At 39.1% G+C, this 25,683-nt stretch overlaps 1 protein-coding gene across 1 annotated transcript in view; it reads right to left on the bottom strand.

Moving 5' to 3' along the window:
* Positions 1-25,683, bottom strand: part of LOC133463077 (CUB and sushi domain-containing protein 1-like) — a 604,241-nt gene that overhangs the window by 173,302 nt on the left and 405,256 nt on the right. The window contains exons 21-26 of the mRNA XM_061744534.1: positions 18,478-18,594; positions 17,942-18,157; positions 17,093-17,281; positions 15,219-15,388; positions 4,306-4,462; positions 1,087-1,278 (exon numbers count right to left, since the gene is read on the bottom strand). Coding sequence (XP_061600518.1) covers positions 1,087-1,278; positions 4,306-4,462; positions 15,219-15,388; positions 17,093-17,281; positions 17,942-18,157; positions 18,478-18,594 — 1,041 coding nt within the window. The remainder of the gene's footprint in view (positions 1-1,086; positions 1,279-4,305; positions 4,463-15,218; positions 15,389-17,092; positions 17,282-17,941; positions 18,158-18,477; positions 18,595-25,683) is intronic.

Here is a 25,683-nt window from a genome sequence, read left to right on the forward strand (position 1 = left end):
GTTCAGATTTGCAGAGAGTTTTTCTGACTTTTTGACCCGTTCACTTTTCATCTCAGTTTTGCTGTTTAGTCATGACAACAAGTGGAAGACAACAAAGAATCATCCTAATTTTTCAGACATGGTCCCGGCTGAGGAGTAGGCTACTCCTCCGGAGCAATTCCAGGTTGTTGCCTGGAAGTTTTGACTGAGTTTGTCATGATATTTTGAGGCAGTAATGTTTTTTTGATGGAAACATTAACTTTTGTAACAAGTAACTTTTCTTTTATCTGGAAACTAGCTCCGATCTAGAAAGACATTTCTGATCATTTTGAAGACATCAATATTATTATTATAATTTTTATTTATTCTATTTTTCATCAGCTGCTTGATCAACCCAACACCTGTACGAGTGAATATTCCTTCTGAAGTCTCCTGAAGATAAACAGCTGAGTCCTGGTACTGAGCACTTCTGCCCGTCGCCTGCCTGCAACCATCTTCTGCCAGCGAGACGCTTCCTGGGCTTTCATCTCCATCAGGAGAGTCTAAGCTCAACCGGACCACACCCCTGTTGTAACTATGAAGATGTGCATATCATTTTGGGTTGATGTCACAAATTAGCCGGTAGAAAGATGTTAGTTCAATTTAGAGCAGTTTTCATCAATTGATCAGTTCTCAAATTTCCATTCAAGATTTTAACAAACTCCTCATTTTTGACATCCAGTTGAGTATTCTTATCATTCTCTGCAGATACATTTTTGAGGTTATTTTATCCATTAATGCGTTTTTCATTTTCTTTCTTTATTTTTTCAGTTGTTTTATTTATTCGGTCTCCTCCAATTTATTAGTTATACTACTCCTAGTTACTTACAGTACAGACCAAAAGTTTGGACCTTCTCATTCAAACCAATAGGGAAGTGTGTTCAAACATTTGGTCTGTACTGTATGTTTATCACCATCTGAAACCATTTTTTCATGTGTATTTCTTCCATGAGCTTCAATTTTATGAAAAAGAAAAGGGGAATAAATCCCTAGCGGTTAATAATTCAGATGATATGGGTCCTGAATTATTGATACAGGTGGGAACATATACGTTTGCTGGCTACTGACCTGTACAGGAAGGAAGTGGCTTGTCCCAGACTCGTCTGTCACCACTAAGACAGGTCAATGTACTGCTGCCATAGAGACTGTATCCAGGGTTGCATGAGTACAGGACAAAAGTGTTGGCAAAATGGCCATCATCCTGGATCTTATAGCCATAACTAGGAACACCAGGCTCCTCGCAGCGAATCAGGTCAAAACCTACAACGATATACACACAAACAAAAATAAACAGATTATACACTCCTGTCTGTACATGAATTAATAGTTATTTAGTTTTGGATAGGGGGGACATAGGGTTTTCTATTCTTCTAAAGCCTTCTCGTTCATATAAAAGTTCTGAATTAAACCATATTCTTAATGTTGAAAACAGCCACAGCTGCAGTAAAAGCTGCTTAAGATTTTTACAAGCTTTGCTTAGATGCTTGTTTCTGAGGAGTTTAAATGTACGGGGCTCTCCCGCTAATTGAATGCATGATAGCCCTAACATTAGAACCAGTAGTTGCATTCATAGAATAAACATTATATTCCACTGAAGCTGTGAAAATAACTCAAATGATCGTTTTACATGTCCTTGTAAAAACAAATCCTCCCTCAGATCAGCCGTCTCAGTTGCTATTCAGTCTTTAATAAACTGTGAGCTTCTCACTATCAGAAAAGATTTAGTTTTGGATGCATGACTAAATTATCTGTAGCTTTTGGCCATCACGTATTTGTCTGTGCAACAGTTGTCCATAATGATGGAGTCCAAAAATTTGCAGCCATCTCAAACACGCCTGTTTTGTGCGAGCCTTTATTTATATTGGCATATTTTAGCCATATTCAAAGATCTTCAGTGGGATATAGGTTAGGACACATTTCTGGCCAATTTAAAGCAGACTCAAGATATCTTCCTCAGACTTGATATGAATTCAAGTCAATTAACAGTTCAAAGCGCCGCCTCAAACCATGATAAGACTCCCACCATGTTTAACTATATATAATGTCCAGTGGATACATTTCACTACTTATAAAATAAACTAATAATCCTTTAGTTTCTCCTGTCTTCATGTCAATCTACATCAGAGACTGCAGCTATTGATGGTTTTTTTTAAATCTTTTTTTTTTGGGAAAACATTTAGGGTTTCATAAAGAAGTCTTGTCTATCACAGGCTGAATTTAACATTCCAGATTGCTCCATGCCAGTCTGATGCTATGCAGACATCTCCTGTGGTGCCTTTCCCCCCCACAATCTGCAGGAACCTTCACACACTTCTCTCATTAAAGTTTCTTAGTGCTATGTCCTGGAGCTATGAATATGAAATTTTGTGCCAACATTATAAACTCATGAAACATAACTTTCAAAATCTTTGCTGGTTACAGTGTTGCTTTTTGAATTAGAAATAATCTCTAATGTTCCCAAATGGCTCTTTCTGTTGTGGAAAAGAAACTGAAAACAAAGGGCACCTTTTACCAAAGATCATTTGTTAGTTCAGTTCAATTCAATTCAATAAGACAGATTTGTTTTCAGTTTGTTAATATGATACCACTACTTGTAAACAGGATCATTGTTGACCACTCCCATCAAATAAAAAAAGAAAGGAAATGTCTGACTCTTTGGACATTTCCATCTTGGTATAAAATATGTGTATTTGAGTGCATTTGCAATTATATAATGCAATTCACTGGCATTGATTTACAGCCTCAGGATTTTATCTCCAGCAATGTTCAAGAACTATCTCCATGCGAGAAATGCAAGGCCGTCTAACAGGCTCTTCACATTTCAGTGAAGAATTCATGCATAGAAAATAAATCAGTCAATTGATTTGTCCAATGTTGGGATATTATGAAATTGAAAGTAGAATATCTGTGGGCCAAAATCTGTTGCAAATTATACACTGGAAACTGCCATCAGTGATTTACTAGTATTGCAACTGTATGCAAGGCAAACTATCCTCTCCTATTACTAGTTATGTTTATGACACAAGGTCCCGGTGCACACAGTGAACACTGACAACCTACGGCTCTACAAAGCCTTGCATACTTGTGCAGTTAAAGATTCCATACGAGAGCTTTTTACATTGAGTTCAAGTTAATTTATCCGGTATGTCTATAAATGTCAGTCCCCTCCTCCATCCACTGCACAGATGCATTTCACATTCTGTTAACCTTTCTTGTAATTGTCTTGAAGGTGCGTCCTGTGAATACATACTGCTCTATTAAAATAGCCTCTGATATTTTGCATTATTAAACAATTACTTCTTGCCTCTCTCTCCTTTTTCCCTTGTCTTAACTTACATCTATCAATCACTCTGATCTACTCATCAACTCATTTGCAGAAGAACTTTGAAGAAGGTGTCACCTTCTCCACTTTATTAACTTCCAGATTGCGGGCCGCCTAAAGGCTTCACAGACATAAAGAGCATCTGTGATATCCACATACCATCCACGTTCCTTTGTTTGCCCCTTCATCCAGCTGCTCGTCCACTCCAGATGTCTTTTTCACCTTCTTAAAATTACTTGCCGTTATATGTTCTTGTTATAGCCTCTTTGGCATACACAGCAGTTGGTCCTGACTAAAGGTTCCCTTTAAAGCTATTTAAATGAGCATGCTTGGGTGTTTGTGTGTGTGTGTGTGTGTGTGTGTGTGTGTGTGTGTGTGTGTGTGTGTGTGTGTGTGTGTGTGTGTGTGTGTGTGTGTGTGTGTGTGTGAAGGAGGAAACCCTAACATTTTTCACGATTCCATTTCTGTTTCATACGTTTCCTAAACTACCTAACAAAAATTTATCGGAAAAACAATTCTTAGTCTTAGTCTTAAAGCTCTTTAGAAATGAAAACAGTGCCTCTGTAATATGCTGACTAAGAAAGATTAGTGTGTGCTATATAGCACCTGTTTGCTGTGAAATTTGCAGCAGCACTCAAGGATGACTTGTCTCAGACACAGGGATGAGCCACGATATAGCGTAGAGGGCAATCTCACACACTTACCACCACTCTAGCTTTCAATTAAAGGCATTTCTTTGCAACACCCGTCATTATGAGCTACACTGTTGGTGTGAATGCGGAAAAGGTGCAGGTGTGAGAGTGGGACAGAAAAAGAGAGGTAAGTCGTGTTCGAACAAAGAATAAAGAATCAGAAATCATGGCTGTAAAAACACTGTGGCTGAAAAGTAAAACACACAGAAAAAATATTAATAAAAAAAAAGATATTTCTGCTCAGCTTTTAAATAATCTATGTTGATAACCTACTTGTGTATGTGATGTGGAAGCCCTGATTGGAACCGGAAGCGTTGCTGTTGAATTCAAACCATAAGTGGTTGGATGTACTGTTGATGACATGACCCATCATGCCATGAAGTGTGAAGTTGCCAAGGAGACGGGATGAAGCATTTTCTCCATCATACACCTGTCAATCAAAGCACAGAAGATAAATAAAAAATTTAAACCATGCTGCTTGGCTTTGCATCCTGGTGTACATTGCAAACAAGCTCAAGTGTACTGGTTAACTTACCTGAAAAATGGGCTGCTACAATCAAAAGTGATAGACCAATATAAAATAGTATGAATACATAGAGTGGTTTGCACAGAGTATAAGATGTCTTCATCCATGTCAAGCATTGCAAACTTAAAATTTTTTAAATCTGAAAAATATTTTTGAAGCCTACATTATTTATTTCTTAACAAATGTATTTTTTATTTAACAATAATTGTAGTGTGTCCTACAATTCAAATGTTAAGGCCATTAGGGATAGATTGGAAAAATAGATAAATTGCATGATTATATGAGTAGACTTTTCTTAATTCAGTTAGATAGCATTATGAAATTACTTGATATGTTGGCTTTTGAGCTTTCTTGTTAAATAACCTGTAATTGTACAATGATGAGGACAGTGCAAACAAAAGAGGGGTAGGAACAGGGCAGTGAGATAAAGTTGGTGCAGTTGGAATTAGTCATGGTTTCACAAAAGTATCCTGGGCTGTGTCGGAAATTGCCTTATACTCATTAAAGTCCACGGCTCCTCATTGCGATGTAGGGGAGTTCTACCGTGTGAACTATGAAGTAAACTCATCAGTAACATCAACAAAAAAATACTAGCACATATTTGTTGGCATGTTCATTGAGTCATTGCTGTTGTAAAGATAAAACACAATCGATCAACAATGGCTAAAGAGGTGACCATTACTTCTACTTTTTTATGCTACATTGTGGGATACACTGAGTGCACTGTAAAGGGTATTGTGAGCCTCGCTGGACAGCACTACAAAATGGCAAACACACTATGTAGTGCACTGTGTGGTGAGTAGTGGGTAATTTCTGACACATAACAAGAAGGGAGGGGTTATTGGCATGATGAAGCCAAATGATCATTGCTTTACTGAGCATTTTCACTTCCTGAACGTCCACTCTCTGCAATTTACAAAAGTCAACCTTACATTTTTTTGCATGCATATTTAGTTCTAAAATTGATAGCCTACATGGCACGCAGCAAAACTTGGTTTTTACAGTGACAGAACTCCTTTTTTAGTCCTTGCTGTATATAAAACTTGCTGATGAAGAAGAGGTGAAACGACTGGGAAGCAAAAAAAAGATTAGATCATTTTGTGGTGAATACCTTTTTTAATTTAATTTTGTGTTCAAGCAGGTAGAAATTATTTGACCGTGCAACAAAATCTAATAATGTATAATAGACATAGAAACTGTATTTGAACTGCTCATACTTAAATTTGGATTCAGCTTTTTAACAGATTTGTGGGGATGAGCGTTCAGGTGACATGAGGTCCAACAAAGAAGGCTTGATGTGATGTAGTGTTTGACCTCCACAGGTTTGGAGAGCCAGAAGAGACAACTCTACATCACATTCACATACTCCAGTGTACTGAAGTATGTGGATGTGAAAAACATAAATATGGAGGACAGTATGAAATGGAATGACAACATCGGTAGAATTACTCTGCCAAACTTATTTTTCCGCTCACATGTTCTTCGCCCACAGTTTCCATCCAATTTTGCATTTTGCTGTCTTGCTTTCTCTCTAGTGTTCCCTCCACTCCCTCTACTGTTTCTGTAAAACTCGGTATGGTTAATGAAAAGCCCTGCAGCTCATAAATCAACATGTCACCATCTGCCACCCCTCCTCTCTCTGTCTGTCTGACTCCCTCTTGCATGTTCTCCTGCCACATCTATTTTCATAGCAATTCTTTCACACTTTTATTTCATTTATTTCTCACCCTCTTTTTTTCAAGGATTGGGTGAATTTGAGTAAATGGTCACGCACTGTATTAAGTTCCATTTTTAGGCAAACGGAGCTATGTAAGCCCTCTGTTTGACTGTGCAGGGCAAAACCTTTGGTAACAGGAAACCACTGGCAACAGGAATAGTAATGAGCTGGTTCATATGTTCAAGGACATATTAGCCCCAGGCTGACTGGAACTGTCAAATAAATGGTTTGTGTTCATTGTTCAGCTGCAGTAAAATAATTTAGCGCCGGTACTTTTAGCTTGGGGACAGGGTCCGAAACTAACACCCGCCAAAGTTCCAATGGCGGGTTGGAAATCTGTTTGGTGAGTAAATCGCCATGTTTATCCACCACACTGGCGGGTAAACATTTCCATCATTATGCATTTTTAGATTATAGTCCGCTATTATCCCTGCGTGTTTAAGGAGTGATGGACATATGTAAATGCCAGGCGTTTTATTGCCACCCCGGTGCCTGAAGCCGAGTCGGGAAGCCTTGTCCAGTGGTACTCTGTGTGTATATATATATATATATATATATATATATATATATATATATATATATATATATATATATATATATATATATATATATATATATAAATATGTCTTAGAGATGCGCCGATCGACCGGCAACTAGGGATGGGAATTGAGAACCGGTTCTTGTTGAGAAACGGTTCCCAGTGTTTCAATTCCTTGGAATCATTTGCCTTTTTTGCAAACGATTCCCTTATCAATTCCAGTGGGCGCGAATGACGCCACCACGCACGTTGCGTAGTTACACAACGTGCGCGTTCACGCCCAGCAGGAAAACATGGGGACAAAGCGGCATAAATGCTCGAAAGTTTGGTTATATTTGACCAAAAAGGATGACAACAAGGTGACTTGCAATACTTGCAATGTGGACATTTCAACAAAGGGAAGAAACTGTTAAGGCCTGGCCGGCTGGTGTTTTCCTCCGTAACCTGGGACCGCGGAGTCAGAGGTGTGTGGCAGGAAGAGACGTGCGCTTACAACAACAAACCGCCGCCCGCGCGTGCGTTCCCACATCTCAGGCCGAGGTGTCCTAAGGAGGCGTGGCACTCTCTACAGAGCATCAACACTGAAAGCATCAACACGGGGTATCGCCTTTACACAAACGCTGTGTGCAAAGGAGATACCCCAAGGAGGAATGTTACAAAAGAATTTCAACACAACGAAGCTGATAAGACATTTGAAAGTTTCTCACATCAAGGAGTATACTGTATGGAGTTTCCAAAGTTGGGTGTCTGTGTTGGTGCACTGCGCATGTTGTGCTGTACACATAATTCTGAAATATTGTACATTGCCCCAGCCTGCAATAAAACAGTCAATGCATGATACTTTCTCATCTCATGTTTATACCTCAGTGTTGTGTACATGAGACAACAATATTGACAATTTGCCTGGTCGGTGGATTTCTCTTTATCAACCAGTTCACTTGGCTAGAGAGTCAAAAACTATTATTTAGGACAAGCTAATTGTTAGCTTAAGTGGGATCTTTGTAATTATTTTACTTCAGAAGATGCTCCAACCAAAATATACATTGCATACTACATAACTGTATACATTTTTCAAAAACAGAATGAATCTAACACACTAGGTAATTATGTTTATAGGACACAATTTCCTTTTCTGACCCGGAGCGCTGGTAGAACGAGCAAAAAATGTTTCTTGCAGAAAATTAGCGCATTAACGCCTGACTGTGAAAACTTGACATAATTCGTATTTAGTAGCCTATTCAAATATGTCTGTTGATTTACAGTGATGCTTGACAACCAAAATCTTATCAGTTCATTCTGGAATCCAAGATTTAATAACTTTGTTACTATCAAAGAACAAAGTTCTTCTCTGATTGTATTCTTAATTGAATTATACATTTAATCGCATAAAAGTGAGTGTGTAAAGGCTAAAACATGTACCATTTTGAACAAATTGCGGAGGCTGGCTCCCCTGCTTCTTGTTACGCCTTTCTTCAGGAATCAGTTAGATGGAATGTATTGGCACTGTTGAAGCACATTAATGCCTCCTCGCCATCTTGGTGTCACTTTTCTTTCCTTAAAGGGATTTTTTTCTTCTTTTCTTTTTAATACCTATCCCATTGGGAACATTTCCAGCTTTTACAATGACATTAAGCCTCTCTAAAAGTCAGGAAGAGCCCTGCTAATGCAATCTAACCACAGACAACCTCAGCCAATGCTCTAGGCCTAATACACTCTGCTACATACTGGCTTAACGGTGCCCTCAGGCCTAATACGGCTAAGAGACATGAGCAGAAACGGTTTTAGACAGTGTTTGTAGCACTGTGTCAAAATTGGAAAAAAGTTCACACAAACTGCTCATAACTGTCATTTAATTGGTCAAAAAGCTCATAAGTAATGAGAAACATCTGTAATGATTTTGTAGTTCAGAAATGCACAAGTATCCATGCCCAAATGAGTATATGTAAACGCATCAGAGAAATCCTTATATCGTAAAGATTAGGGCATCTACAAGTTATGTTACAGCTGATATTATTTATATGCCAGTAAGGTGTTTTATAGTATCCCAAATAGGTAGTTGATTTTTTTCCCCTCTTAAGGCAGTTGTTTTTTGGTTAAACAACAATGCTAATGATGCTAATTATGTCTCACTTTTCTGTATATAAGTTTTGCTACCACAAGTTACAACAAATAAAAATGAATAAAAGCCAAGGTTAACCTTAAGATTAGAACAATCATCCACCAGGGTTGATTTTTTGGGGGTTAATGGAGGCTGTATTGATCTTTTCTCGTCTCTGCTTTCTATGTGATCATTAAGCTGTGGACGGCCACTGCAGCAACACAACCATCGACAATTATAGAGAACATGGTTAATTACCCCCTGCAGGGATGTTATTGCTTCTTGCACAAATGTGTAATACATTTAACAGGTAGTGAGAACCTTGATAATACAATTTAGATACAAACTGAGCGAGCCAAGAATTCAAAACCCCTACTGTTGTAGCCGTTTTACCTCCTGCCTTGTTTTTACACAACTCATATAATTACAGGATACACATTCGCTGACACCTTAATTAGAACAGGTGTGCATGGCTGGAACAAAAGCCTACAGAGCGTGTGGCGTGGCTGATTAAATGTACTGTCTAAAAAAGGGCCTTACCAATGGGAATTGCAGCATGGGTATCTGCTGAAAATCTCAGCACAGTTCTAAGTTGTTGAGTATCATGCAAGGCACTGCACCCCGTGAAGAGAGAATGAACTCATCGGGAAGTGACGAATTGGCTTTCAGAAACTGGTAGTATATATTAAAGTCACTTCAAGGTTCTGGCTACATAATTTGATATTTCTTGCTATGCTATTCAATAATATCTGAGATTGCTTGTAAGCCTGAACATGAAAACAGCATTTTATCAATGTAATATTGATTTGTACATCTATAAACAATAAATAAATAACATTAAATCTAAATACGCAGAGTAAAATAAAATGTTATCCTAGTCTGATGTCAAAGCAACAAAAAGTTTAATCTATTTTTACTTGTTCATTTTTTTGTGTGCATGACTATGCAAGCATGTACTAATCATTTCTTCTTCTAGCATGATTCTGTGTTTTACTATGGGAATCTCCTACACATGACCAACTTCAGAAGCCAAAATGACACCATGTCTGTACATGACAGGCAGGTTGAGCAGCCAACTGACCACTTCCTTCTCATTTTCACTTTCTTCTTCACTCCATTCAGGTTAGGTTTGGTAAAATATCTCAGGCATCCCAGAGCGATCAACCATTCCAAGCTTTGGTCTGAATCTTGGTGAATAAGTGCTTCACAAGACAGGGGATTAGTTACACAGAAATTTAAAATAGTAACCACATCAAGGCTGCCTGTTACTCTGTTTTTGTTAGCAGGGCAGTGCTCACTGGTGTAAATCAAGCTAATGCATTGAGGCAAGCTTTGGTTCTGGTTTGCATGAATTTTTTGACATGTCATGACGAGTTGATTTCATGGAAGCGTGGACTCCACAGCTTGCATTTTTGATGTAGAAGTTATCATGTACAGATGACCCTATTAGTTATGGCTGCTGCCTCCACTAAAGTGTCTGGGAGTCTGTATCTTAAATTCAGCCACCATGTCCTGTGTTCAGACACTCCTGTGGCTCCAAGTTCATCAATTGTCCCTCAGTCTGCCTCTCATGTTTAGATAGGGAACACCAGTTTAAGAAAGCACTGTCATCTATGGCATTGTCACAAATATCAAATTACTCTGCTGGTGCCACAAAGCATTGTTACAAAACACTTTATTATCTTCTTTGGAAGCAAAAGAAAATTAAAGCTGCAAGCAGCGATGAACGGGTCCTTGCACGTGCAATTTTCACCAATAAAAGTCAAGGACTCAAAACTAAGTCCGATGACACCACCCATGACTCTTTATGTCAAACCATTCAAAAGTTATTGCAAAAAATAAGAACTATCACATATCAACCAATCAGAAGAAGGGGTGGGGCTAATTTGCACCAATTATGGTCAAGGACTCAAAACCAAGTCCGATGACACCACCCACGACTCTCGCATTCAAAAATTATGTCAGAAAGTAGGAACTATCAAATATGGACTAATCAGATGAAGGGGGGGCGTGCTTTTTGGCATCTATCGTCGCCACGGTAACGCTTTTGACTGAGAAAAGTAATGTGCATCGTCGCAGGATCGAGACGCACATTTTGATGTATAACACACCTGGGTGCACGTTACGGTTCAGGCGAAGAAGCGGCCGAAGAAATGGCATAAATTGTGCCAAAATGACACGATTAATTCAAAATGGCCAACTTCCTGTTCGGTTTCAGCCATGGCGCCGAGACTTTTCTTTAAGTTGCAACATGATACAGGTGTGTACAGATTTTCGTGCATGTACGTCAAACCGTATTGTGGGGCTTGAGGCACAAAGTTTTCTAGGGGGCGCTGTTGAGCCATTAGGCCATGCCCATTAATGCAAACCATTAAATATCAAATTTTTTCGCCAGGCCTGGCTTGCGTGCAAAATTTGGTGACTTTTGGGGCCCGTTTAGGGGGGCAAAAAGGCCCTCATTTCATCAGAACAAGGAAAAAACACCTCCTACAGATACAATAGGGCCTTCGCACTGTAAGTGCTCGGGCCCTAATAAAGTATTTTTCTGCGGCCAGATATGTTGCTAAGAGTAGAATGTTCCTTGCAAAGACAAACAATATCATGCCCCACCTAAGGACACAAGTGTAGACAGAAGAGTTGAGCCAATGGCATCACTCCTGTCAGTTCAAGTAGCAAGATGGAGTGCATGCGCAGCTCAACCTCGAGTAATGTCAACAATTTCTCAGGGTTACAGATTGCAGTTTGCAGTGAAGTGATGTCTTACTTTCTGTTGCACTCAGGTATTTAGTGCACATCCTTGAGGACAAGATGTCCTGTTAAACAAAAAAGCAATCAGAGTAAAACTAGATGAGGAAGCTCAACAGGACTTTTACTTATGCTATTGCCTTTCTCATTTACTTTCTGAAGGACGATGGCCCGTTGGTCTGGCATATTCTCAATCTAAACAAACACAAAGGTATGCGTTTAGGATGTTGGCAGCACACAAAATGATGAAGATTAGTTTGTAACAATCAAACTTTTCTATGCATATTTTCACTCCCCAACCAGAAAGTTCCTCAGGTTTGCTAATAAAGGCATAGCCTAAATGTTTTAAACCACTCCATTGACCTGAGGGTGTTTAGTAAGTGTGTGGACGCAGCACTGCCCCCATTGAGAAACCACAGCAGAGTAGAAAGATGTTTGAAAACCAAACAGCTGCTTTTAAAAATGCCTTTGCACGCAGTTAGTTAGCGCTATGATCAATCACGGCAATGAAAAAGGTGACATATTCAGAGCTACAGAAATTAGTTGACGGGAAAGTGTATGGTGTAGAAGGGCTGTTTTTGCTGTTTTGGCATAGCCTGTTGGCATAAAAACAAATACATCGACTTTGCAAAGGAATAATTTGAGTGCCGTCTTCTGTTCAATTTTCAAAGAAAAAATTGGAATATTTAACTGTCAATGCAAAAGTCGATTCAAATGGCCGGCAATCCTCAGCTGCAGCCTCCTACGCTCTTTACATCCAGATTATGTTGCTGGTCCGTCGTAATCATGTTAAGGCTGCCTAGAGACTCTCTCTACAAGGATAGACTGGTTTGATTGGCTCTCCAAGATTCTTGAGCATAGCTATTGAGCTCCAAAGGATGGTAGCTAGATGTACCTGCAAAATTAATTCAAAATGTGCTAGCTGTACGTCTGGATTTCTGGGTTAAGATGATTACGTTATATTGTCATAAAAGAGAAGGCAACGAGCGACTCCAGTGTGATTACCAGTCACTTCAAGGATCTTGAATAAAGACTCTTCAAAATAAACTGGAAAAAGAGCTGCCTAGTCCCTGTGCAATTTCATTATTTGGGACACAATTTGAACTCATTCTTGTTTCATAGTACGCTATCAGACGCCGTGATTCCATTGTTCACCCAGTGCATGACTCCTTTTTTTTCCCCAAAAGAAGAGACAGACACGACTTTATTTCTTGAGAACACTTAGGTCCTTCAGCATTTGCAGTAAGATGCAGCGAGATTCTATAAGTCTGTCATGGAGAGAACAATCTCATTTGCAGGGGAGCAGCATCAGAGCTAGTGATTTAAAGAATCTGAACAAAATGATAATGAAGGCTGGCTCTGTTGTGGGAAACAGAGTCTGGAGTTGATTGTGCAAAGGAGGGTACTTCATAAAATGAAGACCATCATGGACAACCTTGAGCCTCCTCTTCAGAATACAATGATTCAGAATGAGTGTCTTTACTTAGATCCTCTGCAAAAAAGACCGCAGGAGGAGATCCCTCCTGCCTACAGCCATAGCCCTCTACAGTAAATCTAAAGACATTTAAATCATGACTACTGCAAGAATTAACTTCATTTTACAAAGTGCAGTATGAAAGTAAACTCAGTCCAGTTGAATGTTGCAAACCCATTCAAACCAAGTCCCCAGTTTTATCAAGTCTACCGGACTATTCGTTGTGAAAAAAAACCAAGGATGTGGTTTATTTTATGAAGACAGAAAACTCCACAATGGTGGCCTATATCAACTATCAAGGTGGTGCACGTTCCCTCCACAGCTGCACAGGCTGGCCAGGAAAATTATTTTGTGGAACAGTACAAGACTTATGTCTGTTCGGGTGGCTCTCATAAGAGGAGTTTTGAACAGAGGAGAGCTGCTCCCTCTACACAAACTGCTAAATGCCCACCTCTCAGCCTAATCTCTCTAACACTAACCAGAGTGAGAGTTAGGGTCTGTTTCTTATCCTGGTGGCCCCTTGATCGCCTCCAAAGCACTGGATAGCAGATAATTCTGTCAGTCAAGCCTTGGCCCCTCCCCATTCACAGAGACCTACTGTCGCAGGTGTGGAGGGAGATTTTTATCATCTTCATCCGGACTGCGTAGCACTCCAGGTCTGGCCCGTGAAAGGTGGAACCTAAATACGCACGCTTGCCCCAGATGTCATTTAAACTATTCACAATGCAAAGGCATCCTCTACTCACTCTTTTTACAATGGTAAATGGCATATTTTTGTGAAGTGATGTGAGAAAAGGGATTCTATTCTTTTTTATTTAGAGCTTGATGTGAGAAGGAGAAGGCTTTCCCCATCATAAAAGTATATCTGACAGTGATTTCAGCTTGCAATGTGGGCTCTGGTCACAAACTGGCAGGACAGCATCTTTTGGCGCATAATTTTATGATAGGTGCTTGCCAAAAGCTACATATCAATAGGCCTCCGGTCTCATTGTAGTCTGTCAATTGTACTGGATGGCCTCTCTCATCATGCTTTTGAACACACTAAGTGGGAATTAAAGTTCTCTAACTTAATACCCCTCTGTTTTTGGCTTTGGCCACAGCCAACCGAGAGTGATTTTGCATGCACTGTTGGTCCACCCTCCTGGTTTACAATAGGTTCCAAGGTTCATCAAGGTGTGTCAGCAGTGCAATCCAGCTTTTGTGCCTAAGGTGATGGAATCATAATACAAATGTTCCTCTGTGGAGCTGTGGGCTTTTCATCCCCCTCCCTTTCCGTTGGTAGAGAAGTAGAGACAGCACACTGTATCCCAACAGTGCTGATAGAGTTAATGTTTTTAGCACAACTGAGTTCCCTGGACTAGCCCACATAGGGGTAAACAGTCATACTGGATTGTGGATGCTATATGTTTGGCCACGTCTTGGGTGTTGTTGATAGGGGTGTCAGTGCAGGACATTTTGCAGCAGATAGCTTCATCATGTCTCACATATTTGTGTACTTTCACAAGCTGGATGTGGGTCAGCCATCTCTGGGTCATGCAGTCCTGGAAACAGGATCATCGAGTCCAGCTAGTGTTGCCTGCTGTGTGCCTTTTGGGGATATTATGCAGTCTGGGAGTGAGTTTTATCTCCTACAGTAAAACAAGAAAAGGAATGTTGGGTTGCTTAACGTAATCCCTGGTTCTTTCACAAGAGAGTGAGATGTTTCAACTACAATTCCCTTCTGGAAGAGGCACAGTAAGAAACCTTGTCTAGAACAAGTCCGGGGGGGGTGTGCGGCTCAGATACAAACGTGATGTCATTAGATCGTGCGTGGTGGGTCGCACAAAGGTGATTGCCATACTGAAACACCTCACTCTGTTATCACAGAAACAGGGATTACACTCAGTAACTCAACATTGCTGATCTCTTTAAAAGCATAATTTGACATAAGGGAAGGATGGAATAATCCTTTAAAGCATACATATGAATTTGTGGAGGATTTATTTATGGATTTTCTACCTAGAGGAACTTTGTCATATTAGCATAAACATCTGAGCATGTGTATCTGTGTGTGTGCCTGCATTTGAAAGAGAACGAGGGAGAGGATACCTTCAGATAGTCACCATCTTGCAATAAGAAGCTCTCTGCTTTCAGCCTGATTCCTTTGCCCTTTTCAGTAGTGATGCGATAGATGCACTCATGGTTGTTATCGTAGTTGGAGGGAAAATTTGGAGAGAGAAGAACACCTTCTGGTCCCAGCGCCGATGTCCCACACTCGGCTAAAGCAAGAAAGTAAAAAGGGGGCAACGGATTAATATCAAAATCACAGAGAGACTCTCACATAATATACTGAAGTGTATCTTTATTATAACCCAAAACAATGAAGAGTGAACCATATGAGATTCCTCTCTGAAATACACTTGAAATTTGAGACAACAAAAAACGTAAAACGCAAAGTAATTAAATAAAAAACACAAAAGGATAAAAAAGGGGGGCAAAATGAAAAAGAGCATAAAAGCCAGTCTGAATCTATTCATTTGACAAAGTCTGTCGTAGAAATTATGCAGAATTATCTGGCAGGTGCAGTGCCTATTAAAGTTGATGAATTTAAATAAGTGGTACTTTGTGCAAGTAGAGTTTTGTCATGTGCAAATGAGGACTAGTGAAAAAAAAGAAAGAAACGGGGAGGCGTTTAACTTCCTCTGAGCAGGATCACCACTGCTTGAAAGGAAAAAAAGAGGCAACAGAAATAAGGAGATAGACAAGAGAGAAGGTGGCATTAAGGAATATTAAAAAAACACAGGATATGAAAGGAAGAAGTGAAATTCGAAACAACCCACATGACCCTGAAGTGGATAAATCAGTATTGAAATAAAATAAAAAATAAAAAAATAAAAGGGCATTTAAAAAAAAAAAGATTGCAGTTACAGGTCCGTAGGGTATAAAGCAGATTATGGTGGGCTTGTAGTCAAGGCTACATTCAGTATTTATACTTCATAAATTCCTTGTAAAGTGAAACCAGTACCATTGAGTGGGAGTGAGAGATTTAGAAGTCTGCATAGAGGGAGAATAAAAGGATGAAAGGGAGCTGGAAGAGTAAGACAGAAAGGAAATAATGGCAGATTAAGCAAGACCGACAAGACGTTTTTGAAAAAATACAAAAAGAAATTAGAAAAGGGAAATGGGGAATAACAAAAGATGCAGCATCAACACTTTCCACAAAGCAGTTAATGCCCTAATTATCTGCCAAGGACTGTCCAAATACAATAGAAGAGGAGGAGAAACAGGGAGTTAGAGTGAGATAGAGAGCTAAAGAGCGAGATGTTTCAAAAAAAGGATAGGGAGAGGGAGAGAGATGGACCCGGTGTTTCTTGCCAGCTGCCGCTCCTCAGCTCTCTTAGTTAGGCTTGATTTTTTGACAGATAATGCTGTTTTTTTATTAGATTATATTTTATATATTTTCATTTTTAGGCTCTTCTCTCTCTCCCTTCTTTTCTCTCCCAGAAAATAACCACAAGCTACCAGTCAGTCTGTCATAAATTAGCGACAGCAGCCAAGGAAACACTGATAGGCATCAAATTCCAGCAAATTACAACCTGCTAACAGAAAAATCCTGGCATATAAAACCAATAGTCATCCAGTCACATAACAATAAATTACCTCTGTGTAACAGTAAAATACTGATAAATTACATCCAGAAAATGCTGATACTTTACCTCTAGGCATATTCATGTGATACAGAAGTTAATTTGACACTTTCACTTCCCATATTCCAGCCACAGAAGACATAACCACTTCAATGAAGTAATTGGTGGAAGCAAAATAATCATGCTTGTTACAGTGTTAAAATATACTGTTTTTTTTGTTAGGAAGGTAGCAGTTTATTAAAATGTGTTTTCTCGATCAGAAAAGAAAAAGGAAAAAAAAAAACGTAATACTACTTAATTCAGAGGGCCATGTCAGTTTGACTATTTTACTCTTACCTATACATCGTGGCAATGTGTTGCTCCAGACTCGTCTGCCGCCTCCAAGACAAGAGATCTTACTGTCTCCCTCAAGTCTGTAGCCTTGAAAACAAGAGAAGGCCAAGGAGTCGCCAACTCCAAATTTAAATCCCATCCTCCTACTGAATGCTGGTACACCAGGATCCTCACATGGCTCCAAGTCATACTCTACATATGTGGGAGAGCAAGATATGAAAGATAGTTAAAAAAAACCCAAAAAAAGAATTCAAATCAGAAAAATATAAGACTGTATTTTGTCTCCCTCTTTTCAAACACATTATACATTTACTCACACACACTACAACACATCACACACATCAAACTGCACTCATCACTGTCTTGTCTTTTCTTTCCTACTTTTTCACAATCCACTTTTGGTGATCTTAGCCCTGTTTGGCAGAATTATTTTTTTTATCAATTCTTTTTCACTATTTTTTTTTCTCCTTTACTTGAGGGAACAATAACGCATAGTAAACCAAGATAGTGGGTGAAGGAAACACACCAATGCACACATACAAAAAAATACATTTGTTTGAAGATTAAAATTATAAAAAAAGAGAGATTGTCCCAATTAAACCTTTTTTTTTTTTCAATTCTATATTCAATCCAGTTAGGTGTAACCCCAACAAAAAATGTTTAAGGCAAATTGAATGATTTTAGCCATAATTTCAACCACTTTTATTAACACACAAGAAAACATGTCATATAGTTCTTCCTTGTGTGATATAAAAAGTAAGTCTGAAGGGTAATAGGCAGAAATCTGACGACTGCCTTAACAATGTCTCTCTTGATATTGACATGAAAATCCAACTTTTTTGGTGTTTTTACCTGAGAAAGTGATGTTAAATCCTTCGTAACTCATGGAAAAATCTGATATGAAACGCATCTGAGTGCTAAAGTTCCCGTACAGTCCAGCCTTAACACTCGGGGGGAGCACTAAACCCGTTAACCGAGCGACTGGAACCTGGAAATTGCCATCCTCTGTAATTGACAGATAGTCATGGTTCTCCTCCAGATGGAACGTATGGAAAACCAGATGGACTCCTGGATGAATACATGACAGGACGGCAGGACGGATAGATGCATGAGTAGATAAAAGTGTGAATTATTACATACACGTAATTGAGTTAGACAAAGATACACAAACGGCAGCAGATGAACTCGGAAAATAGAACAGAAACTAACTCTATCCTCTATAAAATGCTACGGACAAGTTTAACGAGGTTAAAGTTGATAATTTGTGTTTTACAATGAGCAGGTACATTCATATTACAACTTTTATCATCATTTAAAGATTAAAAATAAAAGCAGTATTGACCAAACTACAATGCATGCTTTTTTAAACTGTGTGTGAGTGTTCTCACCTTTCCCGTGAGACACCTCAACAGTCCAGGTGCAGTTAAGAGAGTTGGGGTAGAAATCAGGAAAGCCAGGAGACAGAATTGTCCCAGTTTTACCAAAAACATAGCCTCCACAAAGGGCTGTAGATAAAAAAGGGAGAGAAAAAAAATTAGAACAGAGTAGGAGAAGAAGTTTCTGATTTCCTTTTGTACAAAACAGACTCTGCCCAGTTTTTAAACTCATGAAAAATAAACAAATTTCAAGAAAAATGAGAATTTATGGTCAATGATTTTGTGTCTGTATGATTGCTAGGTGATTTATTTGCTTTAAGAGTCCATTATTTGTAAAATATGTAGGACCAAAACTGACATAATTAAAAATAAAAGTAGAAATATATGCATTTAGTTTTTTCCTTTTCCTTATACATGCATTCCTTGTTTTTACATTCCCTCGTCCTCTTTTTACTTTTTTACATATCTGCCTTATGCAAATGAGGAGGGCTGCCCTTCTTGGTGCAGTTCCTCTACTCTTGGTCAGTAAACAGGAAGGAGCAGGATCGGACCAAAATTAAGTACTGCGTACTTCATTACTGCGCAACCGGTGGGTTTTGGTCCTCCATAGTTAAATGCTTAAATTAAAACAAATGTAATTTTGTTTGTGTGTTTTTTTTATTTCTACTTTATTTCTAAGTATTTTTGTACTGACTGGATCATTTTCATTGAAAAAAGGTTTTGCTTCAAATAAAAAAATGAACAAAAACTATGTCTATATATCATGTCAAGGAACAACAAAATAGTATCTGTCTATTTCCTGCTGTTATCACAATATTACAGTTATGAAGTAACACACTTTAATTCTCATTTAAATATTTCTATAAACAAGCCAGCATGCCTTAAACCATTTTTAATAAATGTCATCAAATTTTTTTGTGTTAGAGAGGAATGTAAGAGCTTTGCAATTGTACTGTAGAAAGCAATAAATGCAGCTTTTAGACAGAGCTAAGGTAAGAAGGAAAGCGTAAAGATGCACTGAAAAAGAGGAACAGAGCTGGAAGAATGAGACGGGCAAACAGTGTTTTGTGGAAAATAAGGTGTGTCTGTGTGTGTGTTTGTGTGTGTGTGTGTGTGTGTGTGTGTGTGTGTGTGTGTGTGTGTGTGTGTGTGTGTGTGTGTGTGTGTTGCCAAAACACAGAGCATACAGCTGATATCAATAAAAAAAGAAAAGGATTTGTTATAGAGAAGAATAAAAAATACCAGCAACATAACAGAACAAAAGTGAGCCTCCAGAGCAATAAGATAATATGTTGACACTTTGTTTTGTGAATCCAAGCATTTCAGCTCAACTCAGCTCAATCCAGAAATAAACAGTAAAATGTAATAAAATCAAGATGCTTGACTGGTGCAAAATATATAGAATCCCAGATTAACTAAATCACAGAGTAACATTTTTACGTCTTTCTTTCTTTTTTTTTCCTTTCTGTCCCTCTTGTGAAATACCCGTTATATCTTAACCCTGTTTAGTGCTACCTGAGTCATTTTCTGATGACTGCATTATCAATTGGTGATGATTCATTACATGATTCATACACTAGTAAGGTTATACAGACATTTTCCCTAATACGGGACGTTTACAGAACTCTCAGGGATGGACTGTAGGATGCAGTTATAGCTGATTGTATGTCCAAAAAGTATCCTAATTAGTATAATTTGACTACCTGTAAAACTTTAATGATGTACTGAATATAAACCAAAGAGAGAAGACCCACATATATGGAGATATTATTCAAGACTTTAGGTATATTTTCCTCCCTTCAAAATGATCTGTATCTATAGCTATCCCTCTCTTGAACTGAGGTTCACACTACAATAGTTTGATTCAGATTTTCATGCAGTAGACACAGTTCGAATGTCATTGACACATAGCCCAGATTGGGGGTAAATCCTCAAACTGATGAGATTTGGTCACCAATGGTTTTGTGCAAACCCTTGAAAAAGTTGATTCTTGAGGCCAACAGATGACAGACTCCAGCCCACTTTATAGCATGGTATATATGGGACAGGAGATGTGAAACACATCTAGAACTACACTATATAATACACTATAATAAGAGTGAGAGTGCAAGAGATGAGTGGAGATGGAAGTTTAGGGGACACTGGAGGGAGTAGCCCAGAAGAGAAATACAGCAAACATCTATCACAAATTGCAAGAAGAACGTCCCGTCAGTTTGAGCTCACTGAACAAAATTGGGTTTAATTTTAGCAAGAACACCAATGCCTCTCTATAACAGACTCACTGTCTAACATAGTCAATATCATGAAAGACAACAACCAGGTAAGGAAGAAAAAATATTCACCAGGAACTTGTATTATAATACAATGCTAATAATGAGAAAGAGACTTAAGTGACTGATACAAGCCAATACACATACGTTAGGAGTTAAATCTGGTACTGGAAAAAAAAAAAGTAGAGTATGACTGTTTCTGATCGCTCATTGAGTGTGATCTTACTACGATTTCAAAACTCAAAACAAGCACTTAAGCGTGCATAACACAGCAATCCATTGACACTGACAACCACACAGTGTGAACTTGACTTAAGATGACACTTTGGCATTTTTTAATCAAAATTGAAACTGTGACTTTGGCCACTTCTAACAAGTTGTGCTCTTATCAGTGACTGAAAATCTTTGAAATGCCATGTCACTCAAGAGCAGTCAATATTTTATATTATCTATTTGGCAATTTGGCTGACCTTCAGGGATAAAACAAGAAGTTATTACAGAACGGGGATGGTGTCTACATGCTTGAGGAGGTGTTAATTTTGATTTGCTGTGTCAGGTAGTTTGTATGAAGTAGTATCTGAACTTCTGAGACGTTCATGTTACATGAATGTGCAGTAGGAGCTTTAAGTGTTCTGAGGGACAACTTTAGCCTCTAAAGTGATGCAATGGTCTTTTTTTTATATATATATTTTGTTTTGACATTAAGAAAAACATCAAAATTAAATCAATGTTGCATGTTCCCCATTTCAATAGGAAATAGAAGATAGAATAGAAGATGATTAACTGGGGGGGGGGGGGGGTGTTACTGTCAGACACACTGATTTTCCCCAAAAGCAAACTATGACAGATTACATTTTTGTCAAGGCTTAAAAACCGTTCACTGAAAAGTGTCATTTGAAAATTATGTGTCATGTCATGTGACAGCTGACTGGTGACATGTCATTTGGCTGAAAATGTTAAATGTAATTCAAAACTGCTTTTGTCATTATCGTGTGATAATTATTACATTTATCAAGTGATCAAGGATGAGCTGGATAATTCTCATATTTTGTTCTAAGACTAATGTGACAGTGAAGGATGTTCTGCTCCACCTTCAGTTTTCTCAACACCAGGAAAGTAATGCAATAAGGTGATTCAAAATGCTTTATTAATGCCCAAAGGGAAATTAACTGTTGTCCTCTTAAGTTCCCACCACGTACTTTCACTAAGGTTGAGGTCTGGACTTTGGACTGTTGCAACATCTTGATACATCAGACATTGGTAAATTTAGTTTTTAGATTTACCAGTATACCTGGAGTCATTAAAGCTGTTGAATGACCCAGTTTTGGTCAACGTTTAGCTGTTGGGCCTCACACATGACTTAGGGACATTTTGATATACAGAGAAGTTCATGGCTGACTCAGTGACTGCAAAGTCTCCAGGTCCAGTGGATGCTAAATAAGCCCTAAACATCACGCTTCCACCACTGTGCTTGCACTGTGCAAGCATTTGTGCCGGTACACTGCGTTTGGTTTTCACCAAATGTGATATTGCACATTACAGCCAAACATCTCCACTTTGAGCTCATCTGAATAAAGAAGTCCTATAACTTGTTGGGAGGCAACTTTGAAAACATTAGAAGAGGCTTTGTCCTAGATACCCTTCAAAATAATCCATACTTGTTCAGCTATCATTTGCCATACTTTCTACATTTCACCTGCTAATTGAGGGCTGCTGAGACGAAGATGTACCACTTGTTTGTTTTTTTTATTCCAGGTGTAATGCATGGTTTGACGTGAAGATTGCCTTGGAAATGTTTTTAATTTGTGCATAATCTGTCTTTTTGGAATGATGGGCTCTAAATTATTTTGGAAATTTACTTATAATTCTTACTACACTTAGGGCCTGATTTACTAAAGGTTTGCGTGCGTAAAAACGTGTGCAAACTTGACATCACCCGCAAACCAATGTGCAAGCTGATCTACTAACAGCGTGCAAAGAGGACTGCGCCTCTCAAATGAGCAAAATAGCACACGCTATTCATTTAGTACTTTTGCCCTGATGAATAATACATATGGGGCATATCCGCCAGAAAGCGATAAATACTGGGAGGGGAAAATGCAAATATGTCCATTTACCACACGCAATGAGATTTGCCAAGCCTGAAAGTTTTTGCGGGGATTGTGATTGCGTCTGTATTTAATACGTTCGAAAGGAAGGAGCTAATCTGCCCAGCATTACGCAGGGATGCTTGTTGGTGCCTGGTTTGAGGACTGGGGTGGGGATGGCTTAACTTGTGGTGAGGATTCTCCACATGCAAAAGGAGAAATATTTTATTTGAATGTTAAATCGAGTATTATTCAGCAAAAGGTTGCCACAGGAGGCACATTCATTTTTTTATTTGTGATAATAAATAAATCACGTGTTTTCATGGAGAAAAAAGTGTTTCTTATTGTGCGCCTGTTCTGCAGTTGTCATACCCCGGTGTTGTGCCGTATTCAGCACCCCTGCCGTGAAAAGCACCCCCTCGTCTGACAAAAATTATATTCTCATTCCGTGTCATGTTCTGTTTAGCGTCCAGTTTTGTGTTAATGATTCATGTTTAAATGCGCTCATGGATTCCACAATAGTCATACTTTCCCACAATCACAGTCACAGATAACAAAAATCGGGTAAATGGTTATTGATGTCATTAATTAATAGCCTGCTTACTGTGTTGTCTTCCATAATATTTGTAAATATATATAATATAAACTCCTAAGTATGTGTTTGTGTGAGTGTGTATATATAAATATATTGAAGTGTCAGTGTGTTGTTTTTTTTCTTGGTCTACTTATCATTGAATATACGAGGGGGTGCTTTTCACGGCAGGGGTGCTGAATACGGCAATTTGCCTCTTCCACTAATATCTCTAACTCCAACTCGTCAAATTTCATTTTGCGCTTGCAACTATCCTGCTTTCCATCCAGACTCTCCATGGCGCAAACAAGTAAGACAAATAAGACACGCAACGCCTCATTTAAATACTGCGGTTTGCACCTGTAATCAATTGCGCAAGCATTCTTAGTTGATCACCCGCAAAACACACAACAACAGCACGTGCAAACTTTTTCAGTGCACACGGAATTTAGTACTCTTTATTTAGGATCTTAGTAAATCAGGCCCTTAGAGGCAGCAAAAATTGCTAATCAAAAATCAATGCTGATGTATTTTATCCTTGGTACTGTGTTAACCGATACCTGAATATTCTGGAACTACAAACTGACAAAACATATTTCATAGAGGGGCTCTCTCTTCCTGCTGATCAGTTAATGAAGTGCACTTTAGCAGTAGCCGCTTGTTGTTACTTATCCTCATAATTTCCAAGGGAGCAGTAAGTATGCACTGAGCTTTTAATACAAAAAATACATCAATGTCTTGGTGATATTTTTGCCAAATAAATATGGGCTATTGTTCAACTGAGGTTGTGCTTCATCAATTTTAAGACCTGGCAAGGACCAGGGGAGCTATGTCCCAATACATATAAGCTTAGAACTGAAAGAGGTACCCCTTTCTTTCTTATATATTTGATATATTAGAAATGTAACTGCTACACTGCTCTAATGGCACTTTTCCACTAGTACCTACTCAGCCCGGCTCGGCTCGACTCGACTAGGGGTCTACCCGTGCCGAGTAGATACTTTTTCTATAACTACTCTGCCAATGTTCTAAGCGGCTGAGTCGGGCTGTAGTTACGCAACGTGCGCATTCGCGCATTCGCGCCCAGCAGGAAAACATGGGGACAAAGCGGCATAAAAGCTCGAAAGTTTGGTTACATTTTACTAAAAAGGATGACAACAGGGTGACTTGCAATACTTGCAATGTGGACATTTCAACAAAGGGAGGAAACTGTTAGAGCTCGGCCGGCTGGTGCTTTCCTCCGCAACCTGGGAGCGCGGAGTCAGCCGGCGTGTGGCAGGAAGAGCCGCGCGCTCAGCCATGCAGATGAGCTGGGCGCTCCGGCGGACAGCTGCAGCTCATCTATGGGAGAAGTTAAAGAGCATCTACCGCTAGCTTCTCCTTTCATCAAGGCAGGGAAGAGTATGACCCAGGCCAGAATAGATGAATGTCACCGAGCAGTGACTAAGTTTGTGGTGTTGAACATGTTACTGAACATTCTTGTGTAATTGCCACAGAATAATTTGTTGTATTTAGTTAATTTCTACAGAAGAATATTTATTAGGGCCCGAGCACTTACAGTGCGAAGGCCCTATTGTATCTGTAGGAATTTTTTCCTTCTTTTTTATTTTTCAGACGAAATGAGGGCCTTTTTGCCCCCCTAAACGTGCCCCAAAAGTCACCAAATTTTGCACACAAGCCAGGCCTGGCAAAAAATGTGATATTTAATGGTTTGCATTAATTGGCGTGGCAAAATGGCTCAACAGCGCCCCCTAGAAAACTTTGTGCCTCAAGCCCCACAATACGGTTTGACGTACATGCACGAAAATTGGTACACACCTGTATCATGTCACAACTTAAAGAAAAGTCTCTTGGCGCCATGGCCGAAACCAAACAGGAAGTCGGCCATTTTCAATTAATCATGTAATTTTGCCGCAATTTATGCCACTTCTTCGGCCGTTAATACGGTCCGAGCCGTAACGTGCACCCAGGTGTGATAAACATCAAAATGTGCGTCTCCATCCTGCGACAACGCGCATTACTTTTCTCAGTCAAAAGCGTTACCGTGGCGACGATAGACGTCAAAAAGCGCGCCCCCACTTCATCTGGTTGGTCCATATTTGATAGTTCCTACTTTCTGCCATAACTTTTGAATGCTTTGACAAAGAGAGTCGTGGGTGGTGTCATCGGACTCGGTATTGAGTACTTGACCTTCATTGCCATGAATTAGCCCCGCCCCTTCTTCTGATTGGTCGATATGTGATAGTTCCCATTTTTGCAATAAGTTTTGAATGGTTTGACATAAAGACTT

This window comes from Cololabis saira, chromosome 2 (genome assembly GCF_033807715.1).
Source record: "Cololabis saira isolate AMF1-May2022 chromosome 2, fColSai1.1, whole genome shotgun sequence".
Lineage (NCBI taxonomy): Eukaryota > Metazoa > Chordata > Actinopteri > Beloniformes > Belonidae > Cololabis > Cololabis saira.